Source organism: Carassius gibelio, chromosome A4, assembly GCF_023724105.1.
Source record: "Carassius gibelio isolate Cgi1373 ecotype wild population from Czech Republic chromosome A4, carGib1.2-hapl.c, whole genome shotgun sequence".
Taxonomy (NCBI): Eukaryota; Metazoa; Chordata; class Actinopteri; order Cypriniformes; family Cyprinidae; genus Carassius; species Carassius gibelio.
The window spans coordinates 28,393,250-28,420,890 of record NC_068374.1 but is presented as its reverse complement, the minus strand read 5'-3'; the positions used below and the strand labels follow the sequence as shown (position 1 = coordinate 28,420,890).

At 37.0% G+C, this 27,641-nt stretch overlaps 1 protein-coding gene across 1 annotated transcript in view; it reads right to left on the bottom strand.

Moving 5' to 3' along the window:
* Nucleotides 1–1,529: 1,529 nt before the first annotated feature.
* The window catches only part of LOC127976010 (high mobility group protein HMGI-C), a 28,852-nt gene continuing 2,740 nt past the window's right edge, over nt 1,530–27,641 (bottom strand). The window contains exons 2-5 of the mRNA XM_052580108.1: nt 27,635–27,641; nt 23,445–23,495; nt 8,411–8,443; nt 1,530–5,059 (exon numbers count right to left, since the gene is read on the bottom strand). The exon at nt 27,635–27,641 is cut by the window's right edge and continues 80 nt beyond it. Of these exons, the coding sequence (XP_052436068.1) occupies nt 5,021–5,059; nt 8,411–8,443; nt 23,445–23,495; nt 27,635–27,641 (130 nt within the window). The 3' untranslated portion in view covers nt 1,530–5,020. The remainder of the gene's footprint in view (nt 5,060–8,410; nt 8,444–23,444; nt 23,496–27,634) is intronic.

Genomic DNA, 27,641 nt, shown 5'->3' with positions numbered 1-27,641 from the left:
TTTGCTATCCGCATCTAGATGATACCTAAAAAAAAATGGAAGTGAACCAGATTTTTGTCTGAGGCCTTGTCCGTGAACAAGTGAAGAGGAAAAAGGAGGGAAACTCTCTCACAGAAAGTCAGACCCTCTTTACACAGAAAAGAGGTAGAGGTGGTATTGGTAAGACCACCTCTGAACGTGGTTGTGGTAGCAGTGAACTCCCTCTCCACCCATTCCTCTCTCCTTCTATGTAGCTGGCACTAACAACCAAACCCTCAGCACTGTAGTGGATAGGAGCAAATAGCCGAGGTGAGGTGGGGGGTTGCAAAAAAGAGGGGAGCATGGGGGGGATGAGTGAGGAGCCCTGTCAGAACGGCACAGCTTTGAAGTGGGGGCCGCCGTCCCATTCACAGAGTCTGCTGTGGAACAGAGGTCAGGGGCTCCAGTGTGGGCTATGTCTCCCATGTGAGTACACCAAAGAATGGGAGTTAAAGAGATGTTTCGGAATTGGAAAGAGGGGGAGAGTGTGTGAAAGAGGAACAGGGGGAGGGAGAAGAAAAAAAGCAGTCCTCTAAATTCCGTAACATTGTGTACTTAGAAGATCCATACATGGCCTCAGTGTTTCTAAACGTGCAGCCTCAATGTGGAATGACCCTTGAGACTTCAGTGCTGGCTTGTATACATATACATGTGCATTATGAAAGGTATTAGGGTCCCTAATAAAAGGGTGCACTATAACTTTCTCCAAATTATCACCCATAAAGAAATGAATGGCTCTTTTAACAAAAAAAAAATATATATATATATATATATTTATATATATATATATATTTATATATATATATATATATATATATATATATAGCAACGCCAGAAACAAAGATAAAAATAAAAAATTACTTCACCATTCACACAAAATGCATTTTTGCTTTGAAAAATGCAGGCAGTGAAATGAGGAAACGCAAGGCTTCGAGATGTGTTTTTTTAAAGTTTAACTTGTTTTAACTTGAGCAATGCATTTTTAGAACACCTTGTTACACGTGAGACACTGCAGAAGATGCGTGATGCAAATGCAATGATCAAACACATCCATGTAGCATTCTGTGCGAGTGGCCCCATACTGGACTTTTAATAACAAGTTGGAATTCATGCACGTTCACACTGACATGATTTTCAGTGATAAAGTGAGAACGAATTCTTAATTTGTGGCCACAATAAATATATTTTTGTAATATGAATGCATGGGAGTTTCATGATGGGGCAAAAAGGTTCCCTGTGAAAATTTTGTGCATGTTCAAAACACAATGTCTATGATTTACTAAAACGACAGAACAAATGAATGCAAAATCTGTGGGGATCACAGATAGAAGCAACCAAATTAATTCTTTATATTTATTTGCATTTTAATCGCTGTAAGTGTAAAGAGGGCTTTGTGAAGTGAAAAGTACCTTAAATGAAATGTAAGTCACTGTGGATATAAATAAATGCAAAAGTGGTTCACAGAAGATTTGTAGATCATACAAGCAGTGGTAATATTGACACAACAATGGTCACAGACACCTTTTTTATTGTGCTGAATAAAGAGGTGGATACGTATAAAGAGGACATTTTTTCTAATACGTTTTCTTTTTTTGTACTTTTTTTAAACAAGCAAGCAATTTTAAGTGAAATCACAAAGAGCAATACTAAGTGAAACAGCCATAATAGTTAGAAAACATGTTATATATCAAGTGAGGAAAGCTGAGAGTAACCACCTAGTGATACTTTTCCATCTCCACAGCCGCAGAAACTACAAAAAAATGCATAAATGTAAGACAACATTTTAAAAACAAGTCAAATTGTCCAGTCATACCTGACTTGTGACTGAGAGGCAGAGAGTTACAGTCTTATAAAACAACCCCCCCCCCCCCTCCCCCAAACACACAAAAATAAACTATGAATATATAGATTTATATATAGAAATTTAAAACTTTACGCCATTCTCTCTGGACATAGGCACCTGAATTTAAGCAGATAGTAAGTTTGAAAAAAAAATGAGGTAACAGGAGGCCCTCTTGGAGGTAGAAAAGTGTATTCGATTGTACTGGAACATGTTGTCATGAAAATACAACTTCATCTTCATTAAGACACCCAGAGTTTGAAAGCACATGAACAGTGGCTCCTTTGGATACATATTCAAACCAACATAGGAAGTATCTGAACACAATGCCAAGTTTAACGAGGGCTGAAAGCAGTGCGCCTCAGTTGCCATTATGTACAGATCTCCCGAAAACGCCCTCAAAACAGTGTTAAAACGCAACCACCACTGAGGTCGGGCTGAGAAACACCATCCATCCACTTAAACAAGCAACTGTTACATCTGTTGAACTCGTAGGAGAGTAAAGAAGCGGTCCGATTCGAAAACTGACACTTTTACAAGAACTGTAACCATTTAGGTAATAGCATTACAGTGTTTGAGCAACGTTCAATGTTGGTTTGTGGCAAAAGCCAAGCTGCCGCATATAAAGACGGTCATTACATGCCATTGTGAGTTCAAGGGGCATGCCAACAGTTCCATTAGCTTCCTCTGAGGCTCTACCTCAGGCCCAGTTGAGATTACCATGCTAACTTTTTCTTAAGGTTTTCATGGTGACAGGTTGAAAAGGTGTATTCTTGAACTACATATGCATTACATATACATCTGAAGAAGAAAAAAAGAAAATCACATTTGTGTATGTTTCACAAAAATCACTAATCAAGTATATCTCAATATCTACTAATTTTCAAAAACATATCCATATATGCAATATACAAAACCCGAACATATTTTTTCAAACCTGAAATGTTTCAAGTTTCTTTTTCTTTTTTGTTATGTGTATTTGTGTGTGTAGTCGTTTCCTTAGCCATCTACTCCACCAGCTGAATTAAAATGAAAGCAAAATTCATTTAAATGTAATATGTTTGTATAACAGGATCTTGTGCAGACCTGAAGTCTTTTTCAGTACATTCATACTGAAAGAAACCAGGCAAAAAAGGTTTTCCATTTTCAAGACTGGAGGTAGGTATTTGTCAGCTGATTATTAGTCCATTTTATCCTTTTTTTTTTTGAGGTACATATCTGAATAGTACATAGGAACTAAACTATAAATTCAGAGCAATAGTGGAGAGAAAAAATAGGGAAAGAAAAGAAAAATCCATTCGCAACAATATCATTTAGTGTCATACAAGCACTTGATCCTTAGAAACCATTGAATAATCAGTACAAAATATATATTCAAGTTAAAAATGTAAAACAGACATCCCAGCTGCAGAGACAAGAGTGTCTAGTTACAAATGTCAGATATATGCTAATGTGAAAAAAAGAACAAAATAACTAGAACAAAACACAGTACTTTTTTCCCCTTAGCTGCATGATTAGTTCTACATATGACTACAAACAGACCTCAGAATTGAGTTATTACCTCCCCGACTTGTTCACCTGCCCTTACAACAAGGTTTGTTTTCAACGTTGGCACTCACTGCCATCCCCTGCTTTGTAATGAGAACACTAGCAGCGCGTGTCTCTTTGAGCTGGTTTGCTGGTTGAAGAAATCAGAGGTAGCTTTCGAAACGGTGAGGAGATATTGCATTGATGACAACGTCGGCGTACGTTAGGATTCGCCGAATGCCGTTTGACGCCATCGCCGCAATTCAGGTATTTCTGTGTTTAATGAGGTATAGTGTGGTTTTGTTCCTGTGTTTCTTGAGGTTTAGGTCGTGACTGAGTTGATATATTTCCCTTTCACTGAATTTGTCAAAAACTTATTTTCTTAAAGCTATGTCATACAAGAAAATAAAAACACAATTTTGTACACGTATGTTAATTAAGCAAAGCCGAAGACGTGAAGATATGTACAGTAGAACTACTGTTCTGCAGTAATGCTGAAAACGGTGTCCCAATGAGACATTTAGTGTTCACGGTTATCAGTTTCAAAAAATAATAAATCACCACCAAGGACACGAGGGACATGGGTATGACAGTAAATGAGGGATAATTTACCAGAAAATAAACATTCTGTCATTATTTACTTCTTCCAAACCTGTATGACTAACTTTTTTCTGTAAAACTCAAAAACAGATGTTTTGAATATAGTTCATGTTGCACTTTTCCACATAATGAAACGGAATGGAGATCAAGCTAAAAAAAAATTTGACAGCATATGACAGCTTTGGGTGCTAAATACATTTAAATTTATGTTTTTATACACTGAAATACTTCCTCAACAACTGCGCTCACCATTCACTTCATTGTATAGAAAAGACTCAAGAAGGCACAGACATTTTTCAAAACATCTCCCTTTGTGTTCAACAGAAGAAACAAAGTCGAATGGGTTTTTGAAAAACATGAAAATGAGTCGATGATAACAATTTTCATTTTGAGGTATCAACTTGCACATTTTTAAATGATAGAAACTAATAGGTTTAAGGCTCTGTTTGCAGTTTTAAGGCAAATACTTTTAAAGCTCACTTTCATTTTGGTCAAAACATCAAAATGAAGTGGACGGGGAAGGGAAAATGGTCTTTGGTGGTACGATACTGTGGGGGGGGGGTCTTGTGCAAGCTCCACCCAGATATAAGAAGCACCACATGTTGAATGACAAACCCAGACAGTTTCACCTTCTACTTTGCCAATGTTATCTGAAAAATCAGTCAACAAGAGTGTGTATGTGTGTGTTTGTGTGTGGTGAAAAGAACCACTGTAGCACAGCCTGTATGTTTAACCCCTGCACCTATGTGCTTACAGCTGTTTTGTGGGAAGTGGAAACAGCCAGGCGGCTTCAAATGTCATCTGCAAGATGTTTGTTTGCATTTGCGTCTTTTTTTTTCAGGTTACGCTCTGAGGTGTTGTGTGTGTTGATCACAAAACGAAACCAAACCCAAATAAACCGATGAGAAAAAATGAAAATAAACAAACGAAAATGATCAAACGAAAGTGGGAAGTCAATAATAAGTGGTCAAGGCAGTCTTTTCCCTCGGAGAGAGCTGACAGCTGGATGAGGTAGAGGTAAAATCCTGTGGTTGCTTAGTCCTCTTCTTGCTCCGCCTCCTCCTCTTCTTCTTCCTACAAAACACAACAGTGGCCGCTCATCAGTCACCAAAAAAAAAAATAAAGTTATGTGTAAACACGTTAGAAAGCAGTGAGATGGACTGAAAGAGCAAAGCTTTTAGCATTTATATATATCATATATATATTTTTTTTTCATGAGAACATCCCGCAGCTGCTGCTGAGATGAGCACCATTGAAAAGGGAGGAAGGCGGTGAATGGGGGCTGGGGAGATGCTTGGCTTTGGGTACTCTTCAGAATGAAATGGATTTCATTTTCCACATGGCTTCATTTTATTTGGGGAGGCTAACTGACACAATTTATAACCCTCTTCGCTGTGTTGCTCCCATTCAGAGGAAAGGCCATGGCAAAAGCCTGTCTGCATTATATGAGCCAAACTCCATTCATTAGTGCGGCAGACACTTCAGCTGTGAAGAACCAGCTAAGCGCTATCATGTGTGACATGGGCGAGTGAAAGAATTGAGATGGAGAGAGGGGACATAAAAAAAAAATAAAAAAAAACGTTATTCATATTCGGACACCACTGCCCACCAATCCCACCTAACAGACCAGAAAATTCCAGCTTAGTTAAAAAAATCTTATGTGCTTTAATGGCATTTCAGATTTCTTCTGGCAGTTTGTTTTAATTCAGCGCTGCAACTGCTACATTTTTCAGAATTCAGATTGTTTCAGATTTCTTCTAAACATTCTATTTTTTTGGAATCAAATTGTTTAAAAGACTCACATGCATCATCGCTTGCTCTTTCATGCTGAGGGCAATTAAAGCAATAGCTACAGCACCCTGAAAACCACTAAAACTTCAAACAACTTTGTTTAACCATCACCAATGAGGAAAGAAGATGGTTCAGCAATAGTAAATAAAAGCCTGTGTTGTGGGTTTATGGCGGATCTTTTGTTCCGTTTGAAGTTGAGGGAGATTAGCATCATAACTAAAAGTTGCACTTCAACTAATTATAATATCATTCTATTAAGAAAAACTAATTGAACAGTGTGCTAATATAACCATATAAACAAAAACACTACTGTAAGTAGTAAAAAATAAAGGGTACAATGTTATTTTTATTTGTACAGGTGTTTTACCTGTATTTAGAATTTCGCACTTTATTGCGTTGTATTTCAGGGTTAACAGAAATATCTGCAAAATTACTGAATAATAACCTGACAGAAAATTGCCAGTACATTTTACCCCCAGTGAAGGGTTTTGCAAAACTGCATACTAACATGAACAACTGGGTGATCAACTCTATAAAGACTACGGTCTCATATTTGATATGCAGATTTCTAAGGCCTTTCAAATATCAACACTATCATAACTTTGCTGAAAAACCTGTTGTACACAGTCTTCTATACCTTCTGTCACCTGCAAGTAAATGGCCTTTTAGGAAATGGATTTGCTGTAAAATCGAATTAATCCTATAGCGCTTTGATCATAAAACTAAGCATTTCTTACTAAGACATTTTATTGGGAGAGATAGCATGCCAACTGATATTTACATGCATCTTATGTAAGTAGTCTGCCATACTGATTGCAAAATTTTATTGATTTACAAGCAATCAGAATGAATTTTGTTTGCCCTAAAAATACTAGCAACTTCACCAAATTCTAGCTTGGGTCTCTAAATAAAATTTAGGCATTTTTCCTCCTAGAGTATGAGCTCCTTGTTCTCCTATAAAAGCCTGTTATATCACATATGAAACTAAACAAAAAAACAGAAACTTTTTTCTTTCGAATTTTTTTTTTTTTTTTTTTTTTGTCTAAAGTTTCAATAAACATATAGGCCTGGTTTAAAAGACAGGGCCGGGATTAGGCCATAATTCAATTAGTACATTTAAGTAGTTTTAATAAGCATGCCTCAGAGAAAAAAAAAAAAACATTACTGGTGTGCATCTTGAAACAAAACAATGGCGCTGACATATTTTAAGATATGTCAGTGAAAGTGTCTTTGAGTTAAAGAAACTCAGACATGCATTTTAGTCTGGGCCTAGGCTTAAGCTTTGTCTGTGAAAGCAGGATAACATTTAGATTTCTGGGGTTATTATTTCATACATCAGGCTTAAGAAATTAGATTAGTCTCAGGTATACCTGACCCCAATTATTTCTTAGGTGGCTTTTGGAAAAGATGAGTTCAAAGTGACTAAAAGTTATACTAATAACTAATAACAACATCTTAAATACTTAAATATAAGGTTTTTTAAAAATAGTGACGCAATGGCTAATAACATTTGCTCTCTGAGAGAATTTCCTTACATATAATTAATCAAGATGGTGCTGATAGTTTTACCTTCTGGTTTAGAGATACAATCACAGACTACGTACATATACTGTATAACTGTGTATGTATGTATGTGTGTGAGTGTATATGCAAGGCCTTCCAGGTGGTGCAAAGCCATCAGGGTCTGTGCATTCCCACATAGCAACAAATCAGGCTCAGTTATGCATTCACACCGTAAACTTGTCCACACCAACTAACAAGAAGAGGGGAGCAGATTCCTAGTAAATGTGTAAAGATTGTGTGGGAGAGTGAGGAATTGTATCTCAAGCTTGTGTGTTTTTTTTTCTTATTAGGGTCTTTCCACTTTATCAAGACAACACACATCAAACATCACCATTAAAGGGACCCAAAACTGAAAATTCAGTTTCACCCTTGAATTGTTCCAAACCTGTATGGGCATCTTTCTTCTGCTGAGATATTTTGAATAATGTGAAAAATATATATACAGCATTTTCAAACCAAGTCTGAATACCAAAATGTTAAAGCAAATAATTTGTTAATAGTGAATAGTTTTGAAAATGTGTATTTATTAATATTTTATGTAGATATATTAATCAATAAAAAAATTAACTGCATTAATTTCATGAAAATCTGATTAATTAAATCACTGTAAAAGCCTGTTATAGTATATAAGCAGCAGGCTGCTGTCTTTCTTCATGAGCACATTAAAATAGCACTGTGCACAATACTATAAAGTTGACTCCATTGTTAATATGCTGAAGGAATTTTGGCAAGAGAGGAAAAAGGGGGCAACACTTCAAAACTAATCCTGTCTGCCAGATTGCATATCCATCTGTGAGGGGATGAAACCAAAGTAGACTGGGATTCCACACATAGCGCTTTAGGATTTACATTAACCTTAACCAAGCAGGTCTCTCATCAAACCAAAATTATGCCCCCCTTTCACTCGCTTTTTATGAGAACTTCGTAAACCCAAAGAGCAAATCCTCTTCCTCATCCAGTTTTCGCAAGCTGACACCACATTCTATCCAACTGGACTTTAAGTATCATATATGTGTGCATGTCCACGTGCTGTATTAATTATATATGGTGCAAAGATTTCATTTGACATACCAGAGCGGGCTTTTCCTGGACCACTTGCTGTGGCTGAAAGACAAAAAGAGAAACAATTATCATTTTCTGAATGCAATAGATAAACTCATTAAATAATATAATTAAATGTATCATATATATATATATATATATATATATATATATATATATATATATATATATATATATATATATATATATATATATATATAAACATTTTTAAACCATAAAATTCAACTGTAGTTTTAAATCTAATTTATGTTCAGACACTCGGATCCAGGCGAAATCCCTAAACTCTGATCCCTAAAAAAATGTAGCGCCTCTACATTGGCAATAGTGCAGTATACATTGCCCAGATTTTGCCCTACTCGCATTACATCATAAACCCTAAGCGCTGCCACCCCGCAGGAAGTGCTTCTAAGACCGGAGCTTGAAAGCTACGGAGTCCTCCGCTGCTCTGAGTGAGAACCAGGCAAAAAATAAAACCCTGAGAGTGTCCAATGTTTGGAACCAAAGCCAGCCACTGGTGATAAAGTACACACACCATTTGGGATGGTTGGGAGCAGCTGGTGTGTTTTGTGCCAGCTCTCCCTGGAATGTTATCAGGCTGCTGTAACACAGTAAGTGTCAACACCGGATGGAAGCAGGCGAAGAATGCAGCTGGCGATAAAGAGAAATTGGGAAAATGATACACACACATTCCAAATGGTATGGACAGAACAAAATATACAAGGGAGACGACAATAGACATGAAGAGGAGGATAATTCCAACACCTTCGTGACTGCACCTATTTACAAACACATTAAATTTAAGAAGCCATGTACACTTTACAACTAACAGATAACTCTCAATTTCAAAACTTTACTGTACGTTACATAACTAATGATCCAATACATGCACAAAAGTACTAAAACACATTCAAACAGCATCTAAAAACCAGAGACCCATAGAAAAAATATTTATTCTGAACTTGTCACCCTTGCAGATCAGAAACCCTGGTCCCTCTTGCCCTTCTGCCCCTCAAAACGAATAGAAAAACCACAGCCTTTTCTTTCACAAAACAATGCTTGCTCTTTGAAGTCATTAGTAGCTGACACACCAAATCACTTCTGCAAACTGAAGGACCCCTGGGATCCTTTGACCCCCTTGAGCTGTATGTGGCATGTACTAAATGCCATCAGGTTCTAGATATCCAAATTATAGATAACTTGTGGTCTGCTGAAATAAACAGAAATGCACGAAAGAGGCAATGAAGTAATAGCAAAAACTCTCATGAATCAACTAGTTCATCGACAATTTTTCTCTTCCATCTCACAGCTCTGTTAACTTCATTGTTAATGAGATCTGGTTTTAATGTAGGAAGTCATGTTCAGTGACCAAAGGGAAATTAGTGTGAGAAGCTAATTATCTTGAAAGAACATTGTCTTTTGTTGTGTATTGAGTGAAATGTTGTGAAACGTGGTGTGAAATGTGACTAGTGACCAATGGATATCTTTTTTAAACCACGAATTGTTCAGTGGGTTCAAGGATATCTGGGCTATAAAACAACGTCTTAGAAAAAAAACTAACAAAAAAACCTATATATATATACATATATATTTTTTTTTTATTTTTTTGTATACACATTTTAATTAAAATACTAATTTTATAAATGTATATTCATGTATTATAATATATAATTATACAACAAATATATTTTTATATATTTTTGATAATATATTTAATATTTATTTTTATATCACCTAGCTAAATCCTTAACCTACATTATTCATAGTTAAAAATCTGTCAAAGACTTGTCTGTGTAAATCCACACAAATAAAATTAAATTAACCATATGTTTTTATATATATGTTTCTCAGACCCTGTGAGCAAATTCGAAAGCTGTTAAAATGTAGCACTGCAACATTACTGTACATTTTAACAGCTTTGCATTTCAGTAGGGGAACTTCCAGTGTAAAGGCTTGTGTTTATAAGTGAACAGAAACTGCACTCTGAGAGGTTGTAAAGGCCATTACATTTGTATGCCAACAGGAGAACAGAGCAACTGCTAAAATATTATTTCAAGTCGTGAGTCACATTCAGCATGTAGCACAAAAATGTAAGGCTATGCTGCAGTTGGCGTGATTGACAATGACTAGAATTGTCCTATAGCAATTAAAGCCAAAGACATAACTACATACCAAATATAATCGATTAAGAATCAACTACTGCAAAAACCCATTCCAGTTGACCAAACAATTCTGGATATTGTGGGACGACATGTCCCCTCAATGTCTTTGGTGGTTATAGCTTTAATTAAGACCATTTACATAAATATACAGGTTGATTTGTGTACTCCACATTGCTACTGATAAAAAAAACGCTCCTTTACAAGAAGTTAAAAACAACTTAAAAGGGTATCTTGAAAGAATCTCAAGCCTTTTCTCATTGAAGTGACAGAAAAAAAAGAGTAATTCACCAGTTAGAGTGAGTTTCCAAGCTCTTAACACTACACTGCCAACTGGCCTCAGAGTTCATTGCTTGCCACAACCCACCACATTGGAAACAAGTACTACTGTGAATTATTTTCCAGCCTACAGTGTTACACATGCCAAGGAAAACAGAGACACCCACTGTGTTCAGGAATGATAACATTGATGAACAGTATCTCCAAAATAAAAAAACAATGGCAAAGAGGTAGAAAAGAATGTGACATTCTTCTATTTTTGTTAGGAAGTGAGTTGTTCACACAAAATCTATTTTCACATTCTGTGTTACATATTTCAAAACAGTCGTACGTGTTTGAAACCACATGAAGATGAGAAATAGTTTTCATTTTTGGCTGAAATATACCTTTAGATTTGTCTTTAAATAGATAGTACTACATCTTGCTAATGACTGTTTGTAGTACATTTCCTCCCTTTTCAGTATGAAACATTTCTTTTTCTTAAGGAGTAAGTTAAAGTAATAAGATAAGCAACATCTTCAACATCCAATTAAAACCTGTCTGGACTGGTGGCCTCTTTTAAAGTTGTTCTAACCTTAACGACACAATTAGTCAATGTGTTCTCCAAAAATGAAGAGACGTTCCTGAGCTTTTTCCAGAAGTTTGTGTGGGCGTACCATTATGGGGCCGAAATCTCACGATTCCTTCTAAATCTTGAGGCCTAGTGAGAAAATGACATGCAAACTCTTTTCTTATTAAATACTCCAGCAAATCCTGGCTTTAAAATAAAGTATTCTGTATCAAAAGGTGATTAATATCATTGTATAAATGTTTTCTTGCTGCCATGGACTCTCATCCTGCTTTGAATGCAAGAAGGATCTTTAAAAAATATTGAATATTGGAAAGTATGTGTGGTAGACATGGTTTTGGAGATGCTTCAATCTTCAAGAATGCAAAGAGGTCTTTGGACCAGTTACACAAAGAGATTACGTAATGGTTGTAAGTCAGCCTCTGGCACAGGTACCTTGGGGCAAAAGCTGAGAGCACGCAGCTGCATGTCTCAGCAGCTCCAGAACAGAACGTGCCGGGGCAGAGTTAAGCCAAGCTAGTGGAAGACTCCTGCTCTTAGGACCTGGCAAGTCTTACCAAAACCATTCTTTGCGCCAAGAGTCATTTACTAAAAGCTTTACACTGTGGGGAACCCTTCCCTCCTCTTATAAGAAACTGCACTGGAGATATTTATGTCTCTCTTTTTTTTCTCATTCATTGGCTCTGGGGTCTTTGAATGTTTGTCCGAACAACAAAAAACTGAGGACATCTATATTTGAAATCCCTTTTGATTTGATGTCTTAGCATGAGGGAAAATATCACATTGGGAGACCTTCCATTTGTATTCCAATTTTGAGTTTATAGCTTGTTTAAAGGGTTAGCTTACCCAAAAATTAGCCTGTAAATTACTGATCCTCAAGTCATCCTAGGAGTACATGACTTTCATCTTTCTGAACAAATCCAAATGGAGTTATATAAAAAATTGATAATTCAAGCTGTTTAACAACACTCAGCCGTTGTTGCAGTGCATCAGTCCAAAAGAAGTGAAATAAAAGTGCCCATCCAAAAAAAAGTGTCTCACACAGCTCTGAGGATTAACAAAGTCTTCCTGTAGCAAACTGATGCGTTTTTGTAAGAACGTTTTGTATTTAAAATGTAATAATCAATTAAACATAGCTTGCAACTCACTGTTGTACATGGAAGCAGTTCCGGGGGAATGGCGTATAAGGTCTACTTTATTTATGCACCGCTCAGAAGTGAAAAAACAAAACAATAGTCAATAATTAAAAGTATAAATCCAGGATTTGTAAAGAAGAATGTTAGAGGATTTCGATATAAGCCAAGAGGAGACTGGTATTCCTTTGCTAAAGTAAGGACATTTTGCTTCCTTTGATTCTTGTAAACAACAACTGGTTGTTGGTGCAAGCTACATTTAACCCTTTATTTAAAATACACAGCTACAATAGATCTGTATGACACATGGATCACTTTTGTTTAGTTTTTCCTGTTTTATTCAAAATATTTACAAACATGCCCACTATATTATAAAAATATCTGATATTCCGATTCTGAAATATGTGCAAGTAAATATATTTGGTATTTTAAACACTTATATATCGAACGTGTTAGTTGATCTATACCAGGTGATAGTTTGTGCTGAATCCGAGCTGTGGGATTTACAACACGCAAATTCATCCTCTCCTCCCGAAGCACGTTGAAGTAGGTCTCCAGTAAACTTGGGGAAGGGCAGAGTAAACTTTATAGTTACCTACACAATCTGTATATGATATCAATAAAAACATGTAGTCAGATTATATTTGTAAGGATCATTATTGCAGTTTCCATAGACATCAGCACTGTAAATTTATGGTTTTGCTAGTACTTTATCTGTATTTAAATATCTGAAATCTAAAATAAGCACTATATGGTTGAAAACACTGAATATCTGTGATAATGACAAGCGCTCAGCGCGTCCAATCTGGCTCTGCACAAGCCAAATCGCAAAATCAAATTTAGCAGTTGATGACGTGACACACTGAAAGTTCTAATCACACCGGTGTGATTGTACACTTCAGGGACCACCCAAGACTGATCACACCATTGTGATTGTATGCGTTAAAGGGTTATAGAAACACTCCACTATTTTCCCGGACCCAGAGATCGGCTGAATGGATTCGAAAACGGTAAAACTCAACTGTTTAACTCTAGAGGAGTTGGAAAATGAGCCTATTTTCAAAAATAGTGGAGTGTTTATTATGTTAAAATATGGCTATTTTTCCTACAAAAACACATCGATTCACTACAGGAGGCCTTTGTTAACCCCCCAGAGTCATGTGAGACATTTTTTATTAAGGATGTGTGCTTTTTATTTCTCTTATTTTGGACTGATGCACTAAAACAGGCGCTGAGTGGCATTAAACAGCTTGAAAGGTCAAAGACAATTTGTAATATAACTCCAGCTGGATTCATCTGAAATCTAGGATGACTTGAGGGTGAGTAATTTATGGGCTAATTTTCATTTTTGGGTGAACTAACCCTTTAATAAAGCAATTTGTGGAATAAAGGAATAATAGAACATGAATGATACTAAATTAATGCATTTTAATTTGTTTAGACTGTAAATGTCTTTTCCAGCAAAATAAAATATATATATATATTTTTGTTCTAAATCTAAAATTTTATGTTAGATCGGATCTGTCAAAATTGCAGATTTTGGCCAAAAAACGTACTGGGTGTTGCAATGTATTTTTGGAGGCTAAATGGTAGTGAATCCCTAGTGTAGTGGTCTCGGCTTTAGCAAACACATTTTACTGTTTAAATGCACAGAATTTGGCAGATGTCCCCTCAAAATAAGCGCAAAAAGTCTGCAGATTCTGTCTGAGCCAATTAATGCCCAAATCCATACTGTTACAGGGACACTTTAACATGGTACAGCCCAGGAGACTCTTCACTGCCCATAAGCCGTATACATTTTACCTGCCTGGTAAAATACAGAGGGAAAGTTTAGAAATATGGAACGCAGCTCACATTCACTCTAAACATAAACGGCTAACATATGTTAGAATTCCACAAAGACAGGAAACATAAAAAAGAACTCTGCTTGATTTGATGAGGCAAACTTATCCAAGGACTCCCTCACTAGAGGCGGACCCCACAGACGAGCCACCCAGTAACTGCACCCCCTCCGCTCCCATGAATAAAGGCCACATGTTCTGTTAAACTAGCTAGACATCTCCGGGGTACAGGGCCACAGCACTGGCTTTGTGCTTCCCTCCACCGGTTCGGCCGAATCTGAAAGGATTCTAGGTCCAAGAGCCCCCCGGCCCACCCCACCGCTCACATGTCCCTTCTCGGACTCGAAATCAAGCACCCTCCCAAGCCAAACAGTGCTATGAATGCCACCTATCAGAGCTGGGCTAAACCCTGCATTTAGGGGGAATTTGCCGAAGGGCCCTTTGTAGAAAAGAAAAATGTCTGCCAGAGCAAGGAATGTGGAAAATTCCTGGCAAGACAAGCAGCCTTTTGTTAGGAGTTTTTTTTTTTTTTTTGGAGGGGGGTGTTCTGGAGGGGAAAAAGCACAGACAAATTGGATCTGGTCTGTTTAGGAGCCTCTGCTGTTTGAAATGAAATCAGTTCCCAGAGTTTCTCAAAGGAGAGAGGAAGAGAAGGGAGAGGAGAGGGGTGGTGGGGGTAGGCACAGTAATTCAGGTTTTTTACTTCAGTTCCACAAAACCTTGAAGTTTTGAGGTTTTTTTTCCCTTTTCTTTGGGCTCTGTGGGGTCTTTATTGGGAACTGGGTCAATACATCAGTCGTTCGAATGGGATTCTTTATATACACTGAAATATAGATTTGTATCTCTCAATCTGTTTGCCAAAGTCTGTTTTGATTTTACTAAACATTCCAACTCAGTAAAAAAGAAATAATGTTTTTTAATCAAAAGGTTTGTGTCAATAAACTTGTTATTTACATGTATTAAACACAAGGCATACAAGTTTGTAGTAGAGCTGCCAAATTAATAAATAAAAACAAAACAATAATAAATAAAATGTTTAAAAATATGAATAAAAATGTTTAATCAATGTAAAATGATGCCAAAAATGTGTGTGTGTATATATATGTGTGTATACACACACATATATACACACATGCTTTTTTGGCGAAAGAATGTATGTATGCGGCCCTCTGTGTGAACCACTTCCTTTCCTGGCCATACCATGATAAAGGACTCGTGTCGCAGAGGTGTCACCATCAATAATGTATGCCACATACCTTTCCCTGTTCATACAAACACAAAGAGTTCCTGTCCTCCTCCCCCTCTTCCTCACTTTCATTTATTCATTCACACGTCAGCACCATGTCAGCACTGAAGCTGCCATTATGGACAAATTCATTTAACTGCTGATAGCAAATTATTGCTTTGTGCTGTTCTCATCATAGCTGTTCTCAAAAATATATTATGAAATTAGAAACTAAAATTATGAAAGCCCATTGCCAGGAGAACATTTTTTTGGTAAAAAGTCATGTTTATGACAAAAAGTCACTATGACATATAAGTCACAATTAAGAACAAATATAAAAATATGATATAAAACATAATTATGACAAAACATAAAAATTATAGCATTAAAATATTACCGTAATTCCTCAAATAAAAACCAGTAGTCAAAAAAACGCCGGGCCTCTTATAGTGGTCGGAGGCGTGGTCAACACGGACAAATAAAGGCCGGTCTTAAATAAAGGCCGGGGGAAAATTTGTGCAGCAGAGCCAGTTAACGAACGTACACGCCTACTGCCGGAGCGTTTCTCGTTCTCGATTCAAGAACCAGTTGCATCAGTTTTCGGATCACCAGTACACTGAACCGAGAAGCGTTTCTGTCAGACGCGTCCGATTTGAGAACCGAGGAGCTGATGATACTGTGCATGTGTGATTCAGTGTGAAGCAAACCGACACACAGAGCGTCTGAACTGAACTGATTCTTTTGGTGATTGATTCTGAACTGATTCTGTGCTAGTGTTATGATCTCTGTCCACTGGAACGCTATCGCTTTTAATTTAAAATGGGTTATTTAAAACAATTACTTATCAAACAGATGGAATTAGAAATAAAGGCCTGCTTCTAATAAAAGCCTGCTTCAGATAAAAGCCTGTTACCTTCTGCTGTTCAGGTAAATAAAGGCCCCGGCTTTTATTTGAGGAATTACGGTAATTTATTAGATCAAAAGTTGACCTTATGATGTTACAGTAAGATAAAAAGTCTATAAAAAGTTGATTATTTTTTTTTGACAGTTAATTTCATAATTATTACTATGTCATAATAATTAGCAGTAATGCATTACAATTAATGTGAGTAACATAATCAGATTACTTTAGGTTAACTAGTAAAGTAATGCATTACTTTTAAATTTACAAGAAAATATCTTTACTTATTCAAATAACATGCATTTACTAATCTCTCTTGCACAAAACTATATTCAGTATTCCTCAAATTAAATATGTCATATAACACAAATAGCCTTTATGTATTTAATCCCATTATAATAACCAGTCCATTTGATGCTGACCTTCAATTATCCAATTCAACCATACAACATTTTTGCGTTTTTTAACTTTCTTCTCATGCATCCTATTCTTCATGCAATACAGAAGGGCAGCACAACTGAAAGGTTTGTTTAAGCTGTGCCTTCCACTGTAGAGACGTGTATTTCCTTTCATATCACTGTTGGTAAGATAGGGCTTTTACATTTGCCAAAAAAGGTACTTTTTTATATTTAAAAAAAACACAACCAAGTCCAGTCCAGATAAAAAAAATTAACGCAAAAGTAACAGTGCATTACTTTCCATAAAAATAAATGCATTTAGTTACTTTTTTAGGGAGTAATGCAATATTGTAATGCATTTATATTTCACAAATGACACTTTTTTATCTTGCAATCTTATTTATAATTTTATGTTATAATTACCTTCTAATTTATACAAGCTAAAATAATGCAATATCAACTTTGATTAATCTATCAATAAAACAGCAGAAAGCCCTACAGTATTAAATCTCTCTAATATGGGGAAACCGTATTAAGTTGTTGTAATTATCTTTTTTCCCACTGCTTTCACTTGTGCCCTTTCTCTATCTCCCCCATTTCAATCTCTCACCTCTCACATTCTCATCTCCGGAGCACCTATCGAGGCAGCTGTTATGGTCGCTGGCTCAGAGAAAAATGATTAAAGCGCTTCCAGAAGCTAGAAACAGGAAAGGGAGGGAGGGCAGCGAGAGATGAGGGGGAGAGGTCAAAGGGGTCACCAGTGGAAATCCGTTGAGGTGGTCCCAGCAAACTCCTGCTGTGTGAGTAGAGCCCTAGACTGAACACACCCCCATATTGGCAGGAATTCAGCTTCTCGGGCCCCAGATACAGAGGGAGAGAGAGACAGAAAAAAAGAGATGAGAGGAGGGGAGAGCGCTCAGGGAATGCAGGGAATGAGGTAGAGATCCACTCTCTCTCTCATGCTGTATCTAGCTCACAAAGTTGTCCAAGTGAGGGACAGGAACAGTTCCAAGCCACAGTGTAAACGAAGCTTTTGCAAGTGCATACTTCAAGACCCCAACTCCAGCCCAGGGTTCCAATAATTGCTAATAAAATGTTTGCAGTTCATTACAAAAATCTAGTCACCATCCAACTATGTCTAATTGGCAGAGTTCTGCCAAATGAAATCGAAACTATGAAAAGTAACTTTTCCGAACATGCTGTACAAACAAGAAGTTTGTTTTAAGACCTCTTATTATTTATGCTGGCAAACTCGAAAATTGTCAGCTCAAGCCAACATGACTTGACATTTACAACCCTCTGAACTTTTTTAATGTCACGGATTTCCAAGTGAAACAAAAACATCCAACTCAAGTTAAAAATGTAAAGTTATAAATTTATGACAAAACTTGATTTCATCTATCATACATAGAAGTCAAAATTATGAGATAAAAATTCATCATTATGGCAATTCAGTCACATAAAAAAAAAAAAAAACACGTTTATAAGAGGAAAAGTTGACAAACGTTTTTTGTTATTGCAACTTTGTTTCTCATAAAAAGTCGTACTGACTTTTTATCAGTACGACTTTTTGTTTGTTAAAAAAATATTTGGCAAAACTTGAAAATTGTGGGCGTTACACATCTCCCGCTTTTTTAATGAATGAAGAATCAGAGTCTTTTTCACATCTATTAGTATTATTTTAACTATCATAGAAATTATTAAATGAACTGTCATTAAATACATTAAGTCTTAAAAGATTTAACATAATATTACATTGACATTAGTCTAGATGAATCCTACGGAATAAAAAGTTCTTAAATTTGCATAAAATAATTTGAATAATATGCCTTGGTGAATCATGCACAATAAAACCAAGAACCTGTACTGTATTAATAAAGTAAATAGGGTCAGTTTTAATTTAAAGGTAGTAGCCCATGTAGACGGCCATGTAGACACCGTATGTCTAAAAGCAAAGTCTCTCTGTGGCGTTCTTGAAAAATTTGGATTTGTTTACCAGTTTAAATAAAGCTGACAGCATCTTACACTTTCAGTCTCATTTAGTGTGGAATAGGGAATAAAAACAGGCTGAAAGACCAAGCGTAGGCCAAGCCACTGACTCAGAGAAGGACAGGACCTCAGCTGACTGCCGAGATCACTATTTGTCCCGGGAGGCTTGCAAAGGCTATAAAAAGGTTTTGATGTTTGACACCAAATTCCCATCACAATACCCTCCTCCTGCCTCACGCATGGACACATTAAGAAAGGGAAGAAAGGGGAAAAAAGAGAGAGAGAAAAAAAATACACTTTTCGCACTTTGGCAATGGCTGAGGGTTTTCCAAGCCTCCCCACCAAATCGAGACTGTTGGATGACTCCCAATCGCAGCCCTTGTTCCCCTTGAAACGCTGCGCGCCTCCCCTCTTCCTTGCCAGACTCTCCCTCGGCTCTGATTCCACTCCTCACAGCCTGACAACACTGTCTGTCCTCCAGCCAAAAGCATGAGATCCTTGTGTGAGAGAGGACTTCCTCCCCACCGTCTCCTGTCCTCTGCTCATTTGTGCCTCTTCACTTATTCATTCACTTTCCTCGTCTCTTCCTAGAGGTGGGAGTAAGAGGCTGAGCGTTAAAGTTTACGGCATTCCAGTTGATCCCCCCCCCCCTCCAATTTGGCAGTAACTAGAAGCTGGAAAGTGACCTGCTCAGATGTTTGTGAGGCCGTTGTGGTCCAACAAACATTGGTGGAGAGAACCACCTGGGAAGGGAAGAGCGAATACAAATCACGACCCTGTCATCAACCTCATATCAAAGGAATTCTTGGCGTAAGATGAGGTGGACATCATAGTGTCAACATCTTGGCCAGATCTTTTGAGTGCATGTGACATCCCTCGTGGTGTAAAGACGCCACAGGAAGTAAATCTATTGTCTAAGCTGACATTCCCACTTCTTGCCTTGGTAACGCACAAGCAGGGCTGTTGTCTAAAGTGAGCACCAACACTTGCGCAGTGCAGATCTAGAGAGAGCACAAGAACTTCTCCCTTCTCTTCATGTTCTCTGTTGCAGAGGAACAAAACGCGTAAACACGCTGGACACCGGCCAGTTGGCAGTATGAAAGGGGACTGCAGTGCACAACTGAATAATGTTAGCCATCTGAGGACAGAGATAGTCCGTTCCAACACACCCCCACCTCCACAACACAGTGCGGCTTGTCCGCTCGGCACAGGGGACCCGCTCCATCTCCGCACCTGTGCAGGAGGAGCACCCGGAAAAGGAAGAGGGGGGCAATAAATCAGTCTTTTTGCTGCTGAAGCAAATCTAGCAGATAACATTACAACTGGCGCAGGAGAACCGCAGAATTCTCCCTATAGAAGGACTTCCTGTTGGCCGGATTTATAAATAACAAAAGGACTTGAGCGGAAATGAGTAATGAAATGTTTGAATGCAATTCTGCGCCCAAAAAAACACCTGACATATGGTCATAATTTTAACGCATAAGTAGGTTGAGTGATATATATGGAAAATTCTGGATTTATTAAGAAACTATGCAAGGTTGTAAATATTAATATCACTTCGTCATTTAGTTTTGTAAATACTGCATCATTATTGCTTCATACAGTATATATATATATATATATATATATATATATATATATATATATATATATATATATATATATATATATATATATATATATATATATATTGTTTATTGTATACTTTTTCAGCAATATGTATACAATGATTTTGTTTCATTTCAAACATATATCAATCTGTGTCATTTTAATTTGTGTTGGGTGCTTCTGTAATTTTTAGTTATTTTGTCACCAATATTATATCATATAATTGTGCTTTTATTGGAAAAAAAAATATTTATTTCTTGTTTTTAACTAAAAGGTTTTTGTTATTGTTCTTACATTAAACTTGTTTTAATTACACTTTGACACTTTAACTCAAACACTGACATTCATCCAATTAAAAAAAAGGCAAATACATAATCAAAATGCTGAAAAATCGTTTTCTTTGCTATTCCTGTTGTTGTGTGATGAAAATGTATAGAAAGTCTACACAGCACCTATAAATCATATCACTCCACTATGTTTTATTGAAGTCTAACTGATATCAATGTGTGGGTGGATCAAGCGTGTGTGTGTGTGTGTGGGAGTGTGTAAATGCATCACGCAGCCATCATGAAAGCACAGCCGAACGCACCTTTGGGCATCAGTACAAAGGAAATAGAGCAATAAATGTAAACTTCATCAGCACAGTCCAAAGAGTTCAGCCGTTCATACTCTCAATCTCACACATTCAGTTAAACACGAACGTCTGGATCAAGTTTTGCCCTGCTATGTTGTAAAACTTAGGTATGACGCTTACAATGCAATCTAATGCAAGTAAAACTATATAACAAACATCAGTGTTTCAGAGCTTAAGTGGAGAGATTAGGGTTAAAAAAAACATACATATATATATACACATACATATATATATATATATATATATATATATATATATATATATATATATATATATATATATATATATATACACACGCACATGTTTATTTTTGTGAAAAGTGGGGACATCCCATAGGCGTAATGGTTTTTATACTGTACAAACTGTATATTCTATGGCCCTACACCAACCCTACACCTAGCCCTCACAGGAAACTTTGTGCATTTGTACTTTCTCAAAAAAACTCATTCTGTAGGGTTTATAAAAGTTTGGAAAATGGGGACATGGGTTATATCCTCATAAGTCACCATCTCCTCGTAATACCGGGGTCATACCCATGTCATTATACAGAGTTTTGTCCTGATATGTCACAAAAACATGCCCGTCCACACACACACACGCACACACACACACACACACTTCTCTGGGATGTGCAAAGCATATTTTTAAAATGGACTTTTGTAAGTTACCTTTCTATAATTGTTCTCTGATGATCACGCTTTGGTGCTTTAAAGGAGATTAATTTACCAAAAATGCATTGAACAGTAAGCCATGGTGCTTATATAGGCACCACGAGTTTGAATCTACTAATCACTAATTCAAATGAAAGTGGCATAAAGTCCAAAACACACAAAAAAAATTATTAGTTAAAAAGACACGCTATTTTGTCTTTGCGTTCTAGAGATGCTCCTGTAAGACTGCACTCATTCTCTGACCCATCTAACCCTTTGCATGTCTATTAAAGTTTCTGTCCTAAAACAGTTTGACGTGGCAAGTAAAAGCTGAACTTTAGAATGTACGCCATAGGGGCTCAGCCGAGACCTGGATGTAAAGGGTGTTTTGGAACAGTTTCGGCTCACATGTGACTCAAATCGCATTCCTGTGTGATAGAGTCAAGATGGGTCATGTTTTCCTCCAATACAAATGTACTCGTTTCTGTATTGAACAAATCATTTCAGCCCCCCGTGCTTATAGCAAATCCATGCAACTATATCGAACTGTGTAATGAAATCACACTGAGGATCCAAGGATCTGATAATAAAATAGCCAACTTTAAAGATTTGCACACAGTATATCAAATCTGTGCTGTCACTTTCCTAAAAACGTATAGTGAATTCAGATGTGACACACTTTTCAAGTCAGACTGTGTATGTGTGTGTGTGTGTGTGTGTGTGTGTGTGTGTCCAGGGGCCCTGGAATGGTTTGCTTTTCCTGTCTCTCTGAGAAAAATCCATAAGGACACAGAGCCGGCATGCCACAAAGGGTTCATTCTCTCCGAATCTCCCCGCAGTCATTCTGGTGGCACTTTTAACTGCCTGCAGCTTAACTCTTCCAGCTATCAATCAAATGTGTCAACCTGATAAACACTGAAAACTACAGCTTATCGGAGGAATTACTGAATGAAAACTGAACGCAGACAATTGATCTATTTCCACCATCTTTTTCACATTGGAAATCAACTGAATAAGAGACAAACAAGTACATAACTGTATGAATGCTGACTTCTAAAAATTACAAGAATATATTTAAAATTGAATTGAATATATATATATATATATATATATATATATATATATATATATATATATATATATATATATATTTATTCAATTAATATTTTTCCCTATTGTGCAAATAAAAAAAGGCAAAGGTTTTTATAAATCATGCTTTTCTCCAATGGCGTTGTAAATATTTTTTTTTATGTTTTTGTGTAATATTATAATTGTCACTAGGTATAAATCCAAGAATAATGTAAAGGTGTGTATATATCAGTGTGTGTGTGTGTGTGTGTGTGTGTGTGTTACAATAGTGTTAAATCGGATACTGCATATATATAGGCCAGATCAATATGAAAATAAAAACTGATAATTAAGAACATTATACTAAACTTTTTATGAAAATAATACCTGGATTTTGTATAATATAAATGTTTAATAAATGATTTTAGGGGACAAAAAGGAACAATAAATGAATGAAAAATCAAACATTATTCAACACATCATGTTTTTCCAAAGTATTCACAGCATGAAGAAACCCTGAAAAGCACAGGTAAATGCAATCGTTCTGCAAATGGATGTGTCCAGTTCTATATGACTAATGTAAACAAACTCACCCATTTCCTGGGTCTTCCTCGAGGTCTCTTCTCCCCTGTGGTCTCAGCTTTCTGCAAATGCCAACAACCATGAATTAGTGGCCGGTATTTCATCAAGTGCTTTAAACAAGGGTTTTAGGCACACAATTTGTCACATGCAGAGTCGTTTTCATATACAGTCACAAAATGACAAGGTTAAATGCTAGGGCTTGATTTCCTCTAATGCTTTTGATGCAGAAAGAGTTTGTAAGGTATATCTGGGCTTCCAACAATGAACTGTCTTTATCGCTCAGGTTCCTGGTCTGTGCAACATAATATTTCACTAGAGGAATTTTATGCCATTCAAGTGTAAATAAGAGCACCATTATCAGCAAAACCACCCAGATAAGGGCCATGAAAGACAGTTATGGGGTTTCTATCATAGTGGCTCCAACTTAGGTTCAATTAGGTACTCTAAAAATAAAACACCTTGCACAAAACGAAGTCTTTAACATGCTTTTTAAAACATATCATTTTGTTGCTGAAGATGTTTGAAAGACAATTCTTGCATCAGTGATTGTTAGGGGGCAAGATTTCTGATCTAACGGTTATCTAACTTCACCGTCTGAGCCAGAACTGCAGGGAAGTATATCCTAAGGACATTGCGTGTCATACAATAATTTTCAAAATGTAACTGAAATTATTTGACAGGTGGAAGCAGGAGAATTTTGCGCTGTGGGTTTAAACAGTGGTGCCTTCGTGCATCGTCTTAAACAATTAACAAGACAAGAGGCGTCTTCATTATTTATAGGATATAAAGTTTTCTTCTGGCTGTGGGCTTTTGTTATGCAGAGCCCTGCAGGAAACCTTACTCAAATCATCAAACATCTATGAATTCAGTGAATGTCCCAGGAAGGGTAGGTGAAAAAAATGTAACTTAATAAACTAAAATGAAAGTTAGAAATGTTGCCTTGGAAACTAATATTACTTGGAATACTAATATTAATAAAAATAAATAAATATATAAAAACTCCATGCAGATATATTAATAATAATAATAATAATAATAATAATAATAATAAAATAAATAAATATAAATGACAAAAGCACATACAATTACTAATACTTTAAACTAATACTTTAAAAGTTTAAATTAAAAACATGAAAAAAATAAAAAATAAAATCTAATTAAAAATGGTGTAACAGTACATAAATAATACTAAAACAGCACTGGCTTTGTGAACTAGAACAGCGAATCACTGAAAAGATCCGATTCAACAGAATGATTTTGTTCATGAATCCGACAACACTACTTCTCTCAAGAATGTGCGAATCAGCTAGTGAAGACATTAAAATTTTCAGTAAATTGTCTTACATTTTGGTCATTCCTCACTCAAATTTAGCCAATGGCTTTGGAAGACTTGTAATACAGTCAAATGGGCCACTCTCATTGTAATTTTGAAGATTAACAGACCAACATTTACTTTCATTATATGCTTCAATAGAATCACCTTTTATAGAAATTGTACCTTTAGGGGTGCAACAGCTTGTCATAGGTCAGACAACTTAGTACCTTATTTACTTCTAAAATATTCATAGCAGTACCTTAAGGGTACATATCACTTTAAGGTACTAATACACACCATTCAGAGTAACGGTGTATTCACACCAGGAAACTTGCTCTGGTCCGGACCAAATACAAAGTTGATTTTTTTTTTTTTTTTGGTGCAGTTCGATTTCACACTGCCCTTTTTGCAAGTGAACCAGAAATCGTAAACAAAACCACACGTGTGCTAAGGTCATCCATTCATTGGACAAAAAACAGCACGCACAGAAAAGTAATTGCAGGCTTTCACAAGTGTCAGCTAATGGCGCAATCGCCCATAAACACCTCTTCAGCTGGGTCTCGGTTCGGTTGTTGGGTGTGCACCAGAGTGCGATTGCTGTATTCACACCTGCCAAAAAGATCCGCACCAAAGGGGGAAACAAACCAGAGTTTGATTCAATCAAACCAAACAAGACAAGACTTAAGAGAACGTTATCCCTTTAAAGAAACTCCTAAACTAACTGTACTCCTAAAGGTACACTTTTAGCACATTTTTCTATGACAGTGAAGAAAAAGTCAAACGGGCTTGGAAAGAAATGAAGGTAAATGATGAAAGAATTTTCTTTTTTTGGGTGAACTATCCCTTTAAACCCCTATTCTTATTATTGGAAGACTTCCACAACAGCTTCTACAGTGCATCCCCGTCTCTTGTGCTGTGTGTAATGTGTTCAGCCCTGTTTGGGTTGGTCTGTTTGCCCTTACTAAGTATTCAGGCATTGTCAAGGCTCACATTACAACTTCTCCAACAAACACAGTTTGTTTTGAATACCCCAAGGACGCTTTACCATTCTGCGTAGGCATGACGAAGAAACATAAACCTGAGCGTCATAGTTCACGCCACAGCCGGTCACTTGGAAAGGACACAGAGGCAGCTACGTACATATTGCCTGTCAGCCTGAGTCCGGCTACCAATTTTTTGAATTGAAAATGGGTAAAAATTTGATGTAAAGATTAGATTACGCTGTTTATAATTCTTGCACATTCTCAAAGACACAATCCCTTTAAGCTCGTCTCTCCTCATCTGCATCTTTCTCAATATCTCTGTCTTTCTCTGTCTAATCAGTGTCTCCATACCCTCAAACCTCTGTTGGGGAGCTTGTATTTTTAATAAGGAGATTTAATGGTCTGCAAGCCGACACCCTGATCAATTAATCATGTCTGTGTTTGCGTGTCTCGTGTCTCGTCCAGCCAAGTCCTGTGTCTCCGGCAGACACGAGCCTGGGTGCTCACTGTCCTCTTCGACACCAGGACATCCTGCCATGCGTGTGAGACCGGGGACAAGGCCATCTCTCATTAATGGAAAGGGAGGGGCAGTCTCGCATCTCCCAAACCCACTTTTACAAATGGAGGGTATAAAATTAGCCCCCTTGTGCTCCGTTTCAAGTTCCAACAATGTCTAGTCAACGGAAAATATTCGCAGTAGTCATTAGGGATAACGCATTGACTAAAATGATCGTAGCGTGTCGGAAACTGTCTGGAGTTGACAGCGAAATGCGTGTTAATCACCATCAAGGTATATCATGTTTTTTTTAGCCTGATTTAGCCTGGATTGTTCATATGATACTAGTTCTGTGGGTTCTTTATTGCAATTAAAAGCTAACAATAGCAGCATCTGTAATGCGCGAAATTGCATTATTTATTGACTGCTACACTTCTTGAACATGTCAGCGAGTTACTAACTCAGCTCTCCTTGTCGGCTCGAAGACGAGAATCACATAGTAATACTTGTAAAAACCAAACGCACTGACAGTTGGAGGGAAGTTCCTGCAAACCTCCAGACTAGACCACACAACAAGCGAGGCAGAAATGTTAATGACTTCATTACAATCCTCTTGCCAGGACAGCTCGTCTTTAAAGGCATTCCCAATACATAAACAGAATTGTGCCATTATAAATGCTGACAGTCACATTCAGCTAAACTGATGCATGCATGCAACTAAATCTTATGCCATTTCTGTTCACATGGGTATTATAAAGGAATGGGAACAGAGTTTGTTTGGCAATATGCAGCAGTACATGCTCTATCCTCTCTGCGCAAAGTATACACTTCATGCATGTGTGTGTGAATGCATGATTGTGGTTCTCTCACGTATGCATGGTAATTTGCCTAAGGCGAGACAGAGAGAGAGTATTTATGTGTGTAGAACTCACTGCCACTTTTAGGTGTGTAGGTCAGCAGGATTCCCCTCACCACGTTACTGAAGCTTAGTGTTAATTACTTTACTGAAACACAGAGCAAAGGACTTCAGGTCATTGCTGTCCATTCACAAAGACTGTATGATTGAGAGATCAAGGCGGCAGCCCCCAACATTCACACACGCATACGTACGCCCCAGATGTTGACACACTTCACATGCTTCTAAATGTTCCTGACACGTTCTTGATGAATGATTCATTAAACTGGAAAGAACCCATTCCCCAGTTAACACTGCCAAGGTTAATATTCCTTTTCTTATGAAGTTAGATGATAGATCTCATGATAGATAGAATGATAGAACAATAGGTGGAAGGATAAAACAACTGACAGAAGGGTAGACATATAGATATAATAGAACAATATATAAAGGGTGGTAGAACAATAGAACGATAGATAGAACGATAGAACAGAAAGCTGCCTGGTTCTTACCTTCTGC